This window comes from Asterias rubens, chromosome 15 (assembly GCF_902459465.1).
Source record: "Asterias rubens chromosome 15, eAstRub1.3, whole genome shotgun sequence".
Lineage (NCBI taxonomy): Eukaryota > Metazoa > Echinodermata > Asteroidea > Forcipulatida > Asteriidae > Asterias > Asterias rubens.
In genome coordinates this window covers 2,521,976-2,537,294 of record NC_047076.1, presented here as the reverse complement: position 1 = coordinate 2,537,294, position 15,319 = coordinate 2,521,976, and the positions used below count along the sequence as shown (strand labels likewise).

Genomic DNA, 15,319 nt, shown 5'->3' with positions numbered 1-15,319 from the left:
TGGTTCTGCTTATACATCGCCGAATTATGCTTAGGATAACCATTCTCCACTTACAGTATAAGCAACAAATTTCTGCACCACGCCCACTTAAGCAAAATTCCCTGCTAACCCGTGAAACACGCTTAGCCTGCGTCTGTAAGCAATGACTTTGCTAACATAATTCATAGAATAGCTTTCTTAAAATGTTCTGCTTAGCAGAAATGAGCAGGATACAGCCATATATTGTACTTGTGACATAGTAGTTTGGCTGGTAATCATATATTGGTAAGCGTAATTTTGTTTTTGCTCAGCTACATTTTTTGCTTAAACAGCTCTATGAAAATGTGCCCTATTTTGTTGTCATGAACAAACCAAACAGGCACTTTTGGCGTACTGTCTATACAATGACATTCTTGGGGTCTCTATAACATGTAAGCATCGCATGACAACCAGTGATGTTGCCACTTACTCACAAGGAAAGCCAGGGAGAATTCAATGGTGCCCATGGCGTAAGTCGCAGTGTAAGACAACGCCATGAAATTGGTCCCAGACATTTACATGCAAATTGTACATGTGTGCCCTAGATGGGTTGTGAATGCCTCCCATGCGTAAGCGCCATCAATTAGTTTATAGAGGTATTCGTGCCTTCGTCTAGGAAGTGTTGTACATACTGATGAAGTTGCCTGAGCGACTGTTTATCCACTTTGATCTTGTCTTGCATAATGAATCTTGATTTCCATCTACTTTTATGTGGTGTTTAAGTATGAAGCTCATGCACGAACATTTGCTGCAATTCAAATCAAATGGATTTAATATGAGTTGGGGGGATTAAAATTGTCTGATCATAGAGTCGCCTTAGCACAAAATTTGAAAAGATTTCTGCAAAGCGAAAGTGAGCAGGATCCATGATGATACATCTGATGCGATCTACTGGCCAGTAATGGTGTTCAGGGTTGGAGATTTACATTTGAGCTCATTGCCTGAGGCCAACTATTTTAGCATTGGGTCAGCCAACTCATGACTGGACAATTTACCTTGTGTTTTTCAATAATAAAATACCTCACTGTGTGATGAAAAATTGGTCTCTTCAAATGTTGCTTAAAAGTCCTCAAAATATCCCCCAGCCCTTTAAGAATTCAAACTAAAAAATCAAAAAATAGATCACTCTTCTCTTTTTTTCTTGGCTTATAGCGAGAAAAACCCTGCACTCTTGTGGATTTCCTAAAAAAAATTGAGCCCCTACTCCTCAGTGTTGCCATAATTATTGTCTCCCCCATTCAGTTCAGTGCAGCCAAACTGAGGCAGGAAGGAAGAAGTTAGTGTGGTCCCTCTTTGGATTGTTTCAAATCCATGTTCAGTTTTACAATTGTACAGCGTGAACTAGACAAATATGGTTGCCTTCTGATGTAGTTTTGTGCCACCCCTTTAAAATCTCTATTTTCATTTTATTGATTGCAGTGTTCCGACAGGGAGACATCGGAACAAATTGGTATGCAGTTCTCTCAGGAACATTGGACGTCAATGTGTGCGACAGGGAAATTGGAAACACCAAGGTAATCTCCCCTGTCAACAAGTTTGATTGGTCACCCCCTCCCCCTCCCACCAAATGAAACCTTTGTCTAATCACTCCTTCCTCTCTCCCCCCCCCCCCTCTCCATCTAACTAGAACATGACCCAGTTTTAGAGAGCTATTGGGGCAAAACAAATTGCTTAGAGTGAGAATGCTTATAAAAACAGTTTACCAACAAGAATAGTGTGATGTCGGTTGTTTATGACTGAATCACCACTAATTTAATTTTCCGAGTGTACAAAATAATCCAGCAAAATATTCTGCTCAACAAGCTGTATAAAAAAGGCAGTGAATACTAAAAAGCATTGAAGACACAAAACAGGTGGTCAGAATTATCCACCCACAAAATTGTATTTACAGTAGAGTACAAACCAGGATGCAGTTTACAATAAAACTATTTTCGAAGAAAAAGCTTTTGTTGGTTTCTATTTTTAATCTTGAATAAATGCTTTTTCCTTTTAACTCCACTTTTGTTTTATTATCTTTTTTTAACAGATTTTTATTTATTTTTTTAACAGCAAGGTTTTTTTTGTAGTGCTTTTGATTGCGTGTGTGGACCAAATTCACAAGATGCAAATTGAGTTTAAAAATAATTTGTTGACCTATTGATATTTATATGGCCATTGTCAAGATAAGACAAAACTGTCATTGTGATGCAAAAATATTGGCTTATAAAAGCGTAATACGGTCAACTGAGCAATTTATAAACTATAAGGCTGTAACCGAATTGGCGGCTACAGCTACGGCTCTGGCTGTTACTAAGGGTTTTGCTAAGGACATGCTATACTTCAACATATGATGATGGGGAAATATAGCCATAGCCGTAGCTGTACTCGCCTATTCGAACAAGGCCGAAGCCTACTTTAACCTAGCCACGGAGCATTTAGCTAATTATGGAAGTCGACAAATTGTAACCCACATCTGTAAAATGTGTGACCGCGCATCTACTTTGATTTTATACCCCCATTCTCTCTTGGATTCTTTTTTTCTGATCTGTTAATTCATGTGAAAATTGATTGATCCGTTGTTTTAAATTGAATTATGGATTAACTTGATCTCATTCTAGGAGGCTGTGACGATATGCACGCTTGGAGTTGGCACGGCATTCGGTGAGTCCGTCCTGAACGATTCCCCACGTCATGCGACCGTCGTCACCAGTGAGTTCTGTGAGCTTCTGCGTATCGAGCAGAAAGACTTCAAGACGATTTGGGAGGTAGGAATAACTTAAGTAGAATTTGAAACTTTGCATGGTGGAAGTATAATTAGGTGAGGATTGAAATGGCACTATTTGTAAATCTCTTTTGAGTGGGGTTGGTTTTAAAAAGAACCGATTGTTGATAACTCACTGTTTCGATTGGTGTGGTGTAATCATCTTCAGGAGAAAAGTTGAGTCGTCATCTTTTCAGAACCAACACTACGCAAACCTCACCTAAGAATACTTGAAGGTCGCACAATTGTAGAAATGGCTTGAAGGAAGTGTCTTTTGAATTAGTTCAATGTTCCGCTCTGTTCGTCTGGTTTAGTTGCTAAAACCAGAGAGTTCCTAATTCAGAACAAAACATCTAAATGCAAAAAAAACATCAACAGCAGCAAACAGATAGCCGTACCCGCTGCTAACACGAAGTATTTGCAAAACCTCTAACAATAGAGGGGTCCTTTTTCCCTGCTCTAGCCATCGTGCTAGCTAGTCTAGCAATGCAGTCTTGGGTTCAAATCCCACCCAAGTGATTTGCCTGTGGATGGTTTTTTTTCTCTGAACTTGGGAAAGGACTTAGTAAACAGTGTTTCGGTAAACCAGTTTAGGAGTAAAAAGCATAAACAATTGTTTAGGTCGGGCAGAGAGGGTTGGCCCACAAAATACTGGTCTTTAAAAAAGGGTTAATAACCTATCAGAGGCCTCCCAACTAAATGTAGCATTCTACTTTATTTTTCAGTGGAATGTATTGTAAAGCTCTGCTGGGTTTAGCTTATGAAGTGTGACTGGCACAATCTCTTTTGATAGCATTTCACGATCCAAAAGTTGGAGCGCACCAAATGCAAACAAATTTACCTCATGGGCTATTTTTTTTTTATCGTGCACCCAATCTATTGTGTAAATACCCCTACACACAGAGTATTGTGTCATAAATGTCGATGTACACAATGATTGGCCATTCACAACCATTAAGTGTTTGTCACAAGTTGATTTTGGCATTGGTACTTCCTTATTGGAATACACCTGTTGTGTTTGTCTGCATCATTATTTGTATGTCGGTAGACGCGTTCGAAACCAAAACGGAGAAGTGGGAAGCAATTATTAAACTGCTGGTTTCTATTTGATCCGACGATGCCCCAAAACTGTTTCTCGATAGTGGAAATGTGGAGTCAGTGGTTGTCGAACTCGAAAAACTGTTTTCCCCAAGTGGGTTCTGCCGTCACATTATGAACTCTGGCTCGACAAGCCTTCATGGGAGAACAAGTTTCAAAAAGGCTGCTTTTGAGAGGTTTTCCACTGTGCGTCGTGGTCTTGTCAATGGACTGCAGTTAGGAAAGAACAGTTCGTATGACTTCTCTAAGTGTCAATTTGACGAAAGTTACGCCTCGTTACCTGGAACATTTAGGGGTCTGCAAGATGTGGAAGAAAAAAAGGAGGTAAGCCAAAATGCCACGTTGCATAGAAAATTATTTGATTGTGAAGTCTTGGGAAGTTGACAGTGGTCTACTTTATTGCATCAGCAATAGTAATCAAAAGAGCATTCAATGTGTATAATTTACATTCAGCAAAATGTTTAGGCCTATTCGGTTTTGGCATAATGCCCAAGCTTAAGGATCGACAACGACATATTTATATTGCATTCGAGAAAGACTGTCTGCTAAGGTCGAAACGTCAAGCCATTAAATATCTTTTGCATTTATTATACAATAGGTCCTTTTGGGTGGGAACCAGTTTGCAACAGCTAATTCTATTTTCTCATATCGCATTTTTAGCCGGGGAAAAATCTTTATTGTACGTAGATCTCTAAGGGCTTATTTATGCCTGACTTGCTGACAAAGGGGTAAATTCCTTTGACATTGTGTTTTTCGCACGTAACCAAACATTGTAGTAAAATCATTGGTTTCCAAGTACATTGCTTTAAAGAGGGGCTCCAAGGTCAATTAAGTTTTGTGATCCACCCATTTTCCCCCAAAAATTCCTTTTGAATATGGGGGAAAAGTAACAAGTCTCTAAACGCAGGTTAAAACGGTCTCAAATATCGTTTCATTCAAATTCACTATTTTGTATTTGTAGTAAAAAAGGAAAAAAAAAAAGTAAGTAAAAAGAAAGCAAAAGAAAGAATATCCTAAGAGCTTTAATCTTTGAGGTAAAATCTTTCTGAGTTAGTTTCGCTACACAAACAAACAAAGATATACATGTACATGTAGGCCCTATATGTCATATGGATTTGGTTGATATAACTTTGCAATCTGAACTTAAAGGGACACTTGGATCGAGCGAGTTACCTATGAAAAGTGTTTCAAAACGTTCGTTATAAAATGCATATGGTTAGAAAGATGTTTTAAGAGTAGAATATAATAATCCACACAAATATGTCTCAAAATTGTGTGGTTTTTCTTTTACATCGTGAACTGACATGGCACTGCATTTGTGATGTACAATTTTTGACTCCACAAAATGGAACGTGTTAGTTTGCAAAGTAAAACAAAAACCACGTAATTTAGAGGCAAACTAACACATTCCGCCTATTGAGTAAAGAATTTCATGCACAAATGTCGTGCCATGTCAGTGATGTAAAAGAAAAACCACATAATTTTGAGACACATTTGTGCGGATCATTATATTCTACTTTTAAAACATCTTTCTAACCATGCTTTTCAGAGCAAAATGGTTGCAACCACTTTTCATAGAGCAACTCGCCCAATCCAATGCACTGTGGCCCTTTTAGATTGTTGACTATCACTTAGGAACTGTTATTGTTTCACGATCAAAGTCCACTTAAAAGGGTTGTCATTAACTGAGGCTGGTGATTTCTAAGCGAAAACTAAGCAGCTTCAATAATGTTTGGGGAGGAGGGGGGCCTGATCTTAATGCCCCCTCCACCTATGCCTTGTCAAAACAAACTTCACTTTTAATAATCCAAGTCCTGTATAGGAAGACACTACTGCCCTTTCATGGTTGTTTGATGGCTAAATGAAACGGGAAAGGGAGACAGTAAACGAAAATGTTATTAGAGGAGATGCACTCTTTTAAAGGTAGGGTTGTAAATTGGTTATTGTCAACTTAATAAGGGAACGGCCACGACCTTGCAAGGTTTTAAACGGCAGTTTAGGGACGAGTCACTACTCTTTTATTCCCATTCATAAATGCCTTTTTTGTTAAAATGTGCAAAAAAAAGTATGAAACTCTGTAAAACTTATCCGTTATCCGACGTCCTTTAGCTCTGTACGTGTGTTGCTTTTTTATGACTGAGACAGTTTTCGGATAGGCATTCGTGCGCGTAGTAGTGTGCATCCCGGCTATAAACAGCTCCAGCTGGTCATTATCAACCATTTAAACACCCCTACATGATGCGCTCTCCACCAGTAGGAATAGCGAAACTGTCTAAGGTATTTATGAATGCTGATTTATAGACAAGAATATCAATGAAGATATAATAAAAGTCACCTGTTAAAAGTTTCAGCTGAGTTTAGTGTCTACTTGTTGAAAAAAACTACAAATGTCACAGTAATATTTTCATTAAGAATGTTGAATCCATCCACGATTAGTGAGGTGACAGCGGGTACACAACTGCATCTCTGGCCACAGCATCACAATTGGAGTCCATGGTAGGCCTAAACCTAAAAAAATCGCCTTCAGGGATGGTGTTTTGTCTGGTATGGGTAGCCTTTGAACATGCTTTTTTAGATTGAGAATGGAGAAAGGCCAGAATTTGGAGCAAAACAATTTCACCAAAAGGTACCATATTTGCTTTATATACCCAATGTGTGAAGGTGTGTGTGAACGAAGCATACGTTTAATCTGATGGGTAGTCTTTTGACCAAGGAGTTGTCTGGCGGAGCAGTACAAAGGGGAAGGCCAGAAGTCAGAGCAAAACATTTTCACCAAAATGTACTATATTTGATTTATACCAAACTATACCCAACTATTACCTTTTTATGGCCAAATAGACATCGTAGATACCGGTTTTCAAAATTTTGCATTTAATAACAAATAACTCGAGTCAAAATTGCACCTGGCCGCGTGGCTTTTTCAGCCGAGAGTCAAAAATGGCTTATCTATTATAATGACCCCTTGACACCAGTGACGATTTCCCCTAATTGGGTTTGAACACAGTTCTCCAGCTTTTGCAAACTGAGGGCGCTATTTTCCACATCAAATAACCGCCACTGACGTCACGATTCCTTTGTCGCGCTTGTTTGTCTGACCCCGTGTTTTTCAGAAATTTGGCTTGGAGCGTTATGGAGAAAAACATATTTTTACCATGTTTAAACGTGAGATAAGAGACTCGTTATATTTTTTTAACTGCAGCTGTTAGAAAGCTGTAATATCTATATATTTGAGATCATCCTTTATTGGCTGTTAAAGTATTTTTATCTGACAGGGCAAGCCTTTTTTTTATCAGAAGTGTCAACGTAGGGGGGTGCAAACATTTCTCTATTTTTGTTGAAGAAGAGGGCACCATGAATGCCTCGTCTGATAAGTCCTTCTGATGAGGAATTGTGAGTGCTCGATCATTTAGATAATATGTCTGCACGAGCTCCAAGATTTCTACTGTTGTCTGTGAAAGCCACCTGCCTCGTTTTCCCCCCATGGATGTCTGGTTCAATTTGTCGTTATTGATTTTAGGGCCTCGGACCACCTGTCCCTTCCGATCGGGAGTCAAATTAAGCCAATATTTGCTGGGAGTCATCTTCTTTCGTTTTCCGGTTTTACATTTCTCATTGCTGTTTCCTGCCGACTCTGATTTTCGACAGTTTTTAGACGCTTGGACACTTTGTTGAGTATTTTGGATTTCTCGGGGATGCATCTTTAGTCTTTTGTGCTGCCTTTGTAAGTTGTTGTAAAGAATACTGTACTGTAAGGGCTAAATATAAATGGGATGACTTTGTGGGTAGTTGGAGGATTTATTGATGACATTGCTAGTTTTAGGAATTATAAAATGACAAATCAGACTGCACTTTCCCTTTTTTCCAGCCAACGGAGAACTGATGCAGACAATCTTAATTTATTTACCGTTCAATCTTTTTTATTTTGGGGAACATCCGCCTGAAAAAAGATTTCCCACATAAGCCTCCTCCCTGAGAAACATGATTGTTCCGCCGAATAAAACAAATAATTGTCGGCAGTGAATATTTACATGCCCAGACTGACAGAGCAGCTCTCTTCGCTCGTCTTTATAACTTGCCAAAATTGTTACAAATGAGGTCGCTCACAATGTACGTTTATTTTGGCTCCCCTGTTATTAGCTTTCCCACCCTCCCCTTACATATCCCGGGGCACAGCTCTCCGGCTCTGCAGCACTGATCGACAAACACATTGGGCACGATAAACCATGTGATTAATCTCCATTTTTACTTTGTTGACAGTCCGGACTCCATCGTTTAATTGATGGACGGTCGTGAGCAGCGTGCGAGATGCATTAAATCTGAGCGGCCTCAAATATTTGAGGTGTTCGGCAGTTGTAGGTGTATGTGTGTGTGCATTGTTAGCCCCTCATCATTCTGGTGATCTTTCAAGAATCATTGATCATTTTTGAAATTGTGTTCTTAGCTGGGGTCAATGTACAGAGACTACATGTTTTTTGAGTGGCATACACAGAGATGCCACGTCCAGAGGCCAGCTTTGCGTGAGATTTTTCAAAGCAGAACCTGCTGGGAGAGCAAAAGCGTGCGCAATCTGCAAATTTGCGCTCTGTTTGTACGGCAGCAAGTTGATGATTCTGATAAACTGCGTGCAATCTGAAGATTGTGCAAACATTGTAGATTGCGTTTTTTGTACACACGAGCGCGATTTGGCAATGCATTGTCGTTAATTTTTATTTTTTTCCCGGTCTGGTCCCAATGCGTGAGAAAATGGTTGCTGTGCTTGTGAGCGTGAGACAGAGCCCAAATGCGTGAGTCTCACGCCTAATGCGTGAGACTTGGTAGGTCTGCATACCCAAATTCATTGGTCATTTATTTTTGGTGCTGTTTTGATTTTGATTGTGCTGAAGAAAAGATTCCGCTTTTAAATCTTCTTTGATCGAAGGATTTGTTTTTATCTTATAAAAAAAAACCAAGTAAATTTGATCTGCCATGACACGCCATTATATTCAACAGTTTGGTTACAGGGTTACAGTCTCTTTAAGCTGACATCTTCAGCAGTTTTGCAAATTACCCGATGAGTAGACTAATGAATCAATTGTAGTTGCTAATGAATCGACAATGCATTCCACTTAAGGAAATAGTCAAACTCTAAAAGCTGCTCAGGGTCATATTAAACCTAACCATCTACCACTAATACAGCCTGTTCGGAAATGAGTTTGCACTGTTGCTATGGTAATCTGTATTTTAACATCATATTTTACGTAGCATTGAAGCGTGAGTAATCAGGCCCCAGTGTTGTGGCTCTGCTTGCTGCGCAATTCTGCGCTTTGTATGGCCCGTAGATTCACTTGCTTTTACGGGGTGTCTGAAGCTCGGAAATTCTAGGTAAGCAGCACCATGAAGTTGGACCCCGCAGCTAACAGGCAAATTTTAAAAATCTTTTTTTTGGGGGGGGGGGGGAAATGGGGAAAAAGTGAAAAATCTTGCCAAGCAGAAACAGGTCATCAGCCAATATACGATCTGAGTAAAGTTTGTGACTGGTTTTCTGCTTATTTATTTTGCACGAAATACCTAATGGCCTGGGCCAAATTTCATGGCGCTTACGATCACGATTCACCGCTTACGATCAAGTGCCGAATTTCTGCGCTAGCCTTGTAAGCATAGAATGCATAGGAACGCGGAGTACGCACGCGAAGAAGCCAAATTTCGCCGCTAACCCGTGAAATATGCTTGTCGTAAGTATATAATTCCCTGCTTCCGTAAGCGCCAATTCTCTGCTTACGATAAGCAGAGCCATGAAATTGGACCCTGACGTTTTAAACCTAGCAGAGTCTTTCTCGAGCTTAAGATTTTATCTAAGTGAGTGAAAGCAATGACATGACAGTGGAGGTTTGTGAAACCATGAATCAAAAACGTTCTTCAGCCAGCCAGGTCCCAATTTCACAGAGCTACTCTCACAAATAATGCCAAACAATTTTCTGCTTAGCAGAAATGAGCGGGATGTCACAGATTGTACATGTGACATGGTAGTTTGGCTGGTAACCTTATTCTGGTAGCAAAATTTTGTTGCGCTTAGCTAATTTTTGTGCTTAAGCAGCTTTATGAAATTGGGCCCTGCTGGCCAAAGCCAGATAAAACAGGTACCTGAGAAAAACAAGTATTTCATAGCAATTATTTCATAGTGGTCTAACCATGAAGGTAGAACACATCATCTTTGATGAATTTTGGTGCTTTGGGAAATCCACCCCCCTGCTCCCACTGTCCACATCTTTGCAAATGTTAAGGTTAAAGACCTCACTATATTGATTGCACCATATACCACTCAGTGCATTTGGGCATTTGTATCCAATATCCAAACTGGAGGTACTTGACCAATGCTTGACCTCCAATGACAGATACTAGGTAGCCTTTAATACATAATGTCTATATAACCCATGGATTATCCCTATCAATAAAGAGGGATAAGTGGGTCACTGTAGGGGGTGCAAAAGATGTCCTCATCAGGACAACCACCAACCAAGGTGGTCAAATTTAGAAAGCTGTTGAATGCAAAATATTATACAGGTTTTGACTCCTAAACTGTGTTGGTCATACAATTGTCAAAGAGTATGGAGCTAATGTTAAGTCTTTGTGACATTCAAAAGCTATTTGGGGAAATTTCTTTGCCAACAGTTGTGTAGCACCCTACTGTATTTAACGTAATTAGATCTTTGTGAACATGGCCTGTGTAATTAACATTGGTTAACTAATTACTTGTCATCAACTAATTAGCCAACATTTCATTAGACCCAATAATTACTTCTCGTCGTTGGATGAAGAAAATTAGTCTAAATGTTGTTCATCTATTGTTATTAATTATCTCTCTGCCAAATTCACTGAAGTGCATCGTAAGTGCATCATTCATCTTAGTTGTCCTTTGTAATTGCTATACAAATCCTTGGTACATTTCTTCAAGACATGTTTGATGAACCAAGTCCATTTTCAATCAGATATGTGGGCAATATTTTTGACTTCAGAGCTGCCAGCAGTTAGTTGAAGACAGTAGGATTCAAACTGCCTCTAGCTACCGGGCAATCTTGGCAGTCTAGTTGGTAAGACACTGCTCTAGAATTGCAAAGATCGTGGGTTTGAATCCCACCCGAGTAAATATGCCTGTGATGTTTTTTTTCACAGGACTCTGGAAAGTACTGAGTATATACAGTGCTTACACACATCGGTGTATGGGTAAAAACCAAAAATTTAAATTCTTTATCCCCAATGCAAATTTAAGATCTATTATATAGTTGCAGAGAGTGTTCATGTTTTGTGTGACTCACCTTCTCACATGAAATAACAAACCTGTGAAAATTTTTGCTTGGTCCGCTGTGTGAGTCAGACGTAAGTAGTGAAAAACCATGCACAATTTGTCAGCATGGTTTCCTTAATTTTAGTTGTTACATACAAAATAATGCATGTTTTTTAGGTTTTTCAAAATCCAAAATCCTTCTCTACCAAAAAACGATGCTGCAGTTTCTTTATAAAGAGCACAAAAAGGGTAAAATCTCTTGTGGTGATTTGGCTATATTGGGGAACTTTTGTGACAAACACGATCTTAGGAATCTGATTGGGCTTTATCGGCCGATTGTCTGATTTGCCTATTTTTACCGATTGGGGCTTACTGGGACAAACAAGTTCAATGTGAGAATTGAGAAAGAAATAGTCTGATAAGAAGATTGGACTAAAATGGAAAAGGTTGTAACAAAAATGTCTCAAGGTGTTGAAATGTCTGATAACCTGAGTTGACTAAAAGTGAATGGTTTTAACCTATATCTGCCCTATCTACTACTATTCTTGGTCCAAGACATCAATGATTGATAGTGGATAGTGAATTGCTCTCGGTAATTTCCAGCTTTCCCCGGGACCCCAAACCATGACATGCTATGGCGATAGTGCCTTTTCAGTCATAGCTCCGTAACTTTGGAACAAGCTACCCACATTCAAGCAGCTCCTTCATTGGACACTTTTAAAACATTACTTAAAACCCATCTGTTTTGTCAATCTTTTTATAGCACTTAGAAACTTTCTTACTTAGCGCTCTATAAATGTTGTAATTATCAAATTATTATTATTATTGTAGCGATTTGCGTGCCAAGACATGCAATCTTTGGCCAATACACAAAAATATTTTAATGATAATAAGTTCACAAAAACATGAAGAGAAAACCATATAGAATGTTTCAGATTGCACAGTAGCGCACTTAAAACTGCAAGATAAACGCCAAGTAGAAAACATTTCAAAGACCTTGTTTAAAAAAAAAAATATTAACCTGGGGAGAACCTTGCTGGAAACCTTTAACAAAATGAGTACTTCAACATCCCCATACAGGAATCTATTTTTGTCTTCAGCAGCAGCGTTTCTAAGTACCGCATCTCGTATTCCTCTAGAGAAATAGAGGCAATCTTGTGATACCCTTCGCTGATAACGGTTTTAAGTCATCCACTAATCTTCCTTGAGGGATGGATTTAAACTTGTCATGTTTGGGGATGAAGCAGGTTTTTTTCAGGTTTTTTTTACCATGGTTGTGGTTTATCAACTGAGACGTGGAAAGTCTTTTTTTCTTTCAGGAATTGAAGAGAAATCTTGAAGTTCTGTGGATTTGTTTACATTTTGATGTTTTTTTTTTACCATAAACTTAGATATAGTAGCCTTTTCTTCTCAGGAATTGCAACAGCCTAATGGAAGAAAAATCTTGAAATTCTGTTGATTCCTTTCATTGGCAATGAAAGCAAATTCATTGCAAATCAAAGTAAACTTGTGTAAAAAAAAAAAAAAATAATAATAATAATAATAATAATAATAATAATAATAATAATAATAATAATAATAATAAAAGCAAATTGACTTTGTATGAAAGCAAGCTCATTGTCAATAGAAAGAAGGGAAACATACAACACAAGCAAAGACAATCAAAGCAAAAATGGCCCAATTTGAGAAATCAATATTTGGACTCTGGAAAATCCTAACTATTTTTCTATAAAAGATATTTGTCCATTCCACCCACATGCCTCGAATTTCACTCTTGAAGCGGAGCAGCCATTTTGCTCTGGTAAGGGGCACTTTAATGAGGACATTGGAATTTTGTATTGGAAATTTGCAAAGGGCACCACAGCAAAAGGACAGGGCACCACGTCAATTTCTGTGGGCGTCGTGGGTTATTTCAAAGCCTGCATGGACCCAGATGGACTCTACCCTTTAGTACAGTCTATTTGAGGACGCTAAGACCTCGCTGCGAGGTTCAGCGCAAATGTTTGGCAGTTGAGACGCCATCTCACGGGAAATCAAGAGAGGAATGGCTTCATACAAGCATCCGATCATCAAAACAATTCTACGTCGTTGCTAGGCGGCCATTTTAGAATGTGTGGGTAGTAGTCCTCAGCATTTACAAAGGAAAGGAAAAGAGAAAAACGTCCTAAATTGCAAACGTGAATTAAGGAAGATTGAGTAGACTTATATGAGTGCAACTTTTGTAACATACCACAAAATTAAGGGGCTGGACAAACTGCTGGTTTGAAACGGGTGTTTGCCAAAAGGGGAGGGGGAGTGGCCTTACAAAGTAGTACTCTACGTACAACCTTTAAAGTGTCAGACATTTTGGATGACCCCCCCCCCCGCCCTGTTTGGAAAGGACTTGACCAAAACAACAAGGTAGTATTTGCAGCTTTGCAGCCTGTTTAGGCTTATAAGCTTCAAGCGGGAATTGTTGATCTGATCTTCTTGCTACGTCTCTTCCCACGCTGACATTAGCTTTATCAACCGTGACTGATCTTCCTACAAAGGAGTAGAACTAAACAAAACCAGCACCAGTATGGTGCTCTATTTCCCCGATGCAATTTTTTTTTTTTTAGTATGGATTTGCCATCCTCAAAATTGACCTGATTTTTTTGTTTAAGGATTCCCTATTTTTGAATCGATTTGGAGAGAAAAGAAATGTCCCATTGAAAAGCGCTACGACAGTGGCAATTTTGGTGTACAGATAGAAAAAAAATTCCTGACACAGTTTATACGTCATGTGATTCTGTATGACAGAACTTCCATTCTCAAAAAAAAACTTCCTGATTTAATATTTGTTCATTCCCTTCTTTGAATCGATTTAGATGAAAAAAATACCCCCATTGAAAAGCAATTCGACAGTTTATAGGTCATGTGCTCAGTTGAGAGAGTTTTTAGAGCAAGTTCGAGTGCGCACATTTAGTCCACCAGTGGTCGACCACAGACTAGCAACGCACATGCGCAGTGATGCACTCACTCGAACGATCCATTTGGAAGTCTAGTCAACCTTCCGTCTTTTCGCGTTAGTGTCACTGGTTCCCCTCTGCGCTTTACACATGTTAGAATGGAACATGCTGTTGGGACCAGTGAAGAAACCATGGGCTCGAGGCTGGTTCCAAATGGTCGACCACAGTAGTCAACCAATGGTCAACCAGCCTGGGTTCGAGTGCAAATGGTCAACCTTTAGTTCACCATTGTGCACACTCGAACTTGCTCACAGTGGCATGGTTGTTTTTAGGTCAGGATACTTGAACAAGGAAAATAGTTGACAGAAATACTCCCAAGAATTCGTTAGAGGGATCTGAGGAGGTGTGTCCTTGTACAAATTGACAGTAGAGTGCTTTTACTTCTGAGGGAGCTTATCTGAGCACAATTTTTCTTTTAGATGCTTTTGAAGAAGAAATCTACTAAAATTAATCTAGATTAGTTTTGAAATTTCAGTGCCCGCTAAACATTGTTTCTCCTTTGATAGCATTTACATTTACACGCAAGTTTGAATGTCAAGTGTCTGCTTAAAAAACATAACCCGGATGTACAGCTTTAAGATTGACTTTTATTTTTTTTATCTTTTTCAAATTTTGTTGTTATCATTGGCGATCGTATGACTTATCCTTAATAAGCACCGCTGCAAAAAAAAAAAAAAAATTGCTTATACAGAGACAAATATTTTCAACAACATTTTGCGAGGATGTGATCAATGAATACACACAGCATGGCTTCTTGAGCTTAGCTGCCTGTATTTGATTTCCTTTCAAGTTGGTAATGTCAGTGGATGGTTGACATTTTCTGTCTGGACGAAAACACCCTGTGGCCGACGGTTTATATTCAGCGTCTTCCAAGGCCTTTCCTGTTCCTTTTTGTTCTGAAGGATTCCTGTATCCCCTGGATTTAATATCAGATTTGGGTCGACTTAAGTTTCCATGTGAGGTAAAGTTAAGCGTCCTCATATTCTTAGGTTCGGCGTGGGAGAGCGTTTATTTCCGTGCAGCTTTTGTGAGGAGGATTTTTCTTCCGTGATGGTCAAACAATCGGCCTTTGCAAACATCCGATTTGTATGCGTTGCAGTGGTCGGGAAGTGAAAATACCCGCGACGTGTTCTTATTGACGAGGGTCAGTAAACAAAACACTGAAGTGAGAAGATTCAATATGATCTTGCATGGAGTTTTGAGAGGGTTTTT

The 15,319-nt window shown here is 39.2% G+C and overlaps 1 protein-coding gene across 9 annotated transcripts in view; it reads left to right on the top strand.

Annotated features, from left to right (window-relative positions):
* Positions 1-15,319, top strand: part of LOC117299822 (rap guanine nucleotide exchange factor 4-like) — a 91,908-nt gene that overhangs the window by 35,000 nt on the left and 41,589 nt on the right. For 8 of the 9 annotated variants that reach the window (XM_033783359.1, XM_033783357.1, XM_033783358.1 and 5 more), the window contains exons 3-4: positions 1,438-1,532; positions 2,616-2,762. In XM_033783359.1, coding sequence (XP_033639250.1) covers positions 1,438-1,532; positions 2,616-2,762 — 242 coding nt within the window. Of the gene's footprint in view, positions 1-1,437; positions 1,533-2,615; positions 2,763-3,702; positions 4,181-15,319 lie in introns of those variants that run through there. The other variant, XM_033783360.1, reaches the window with a different exon arrangement.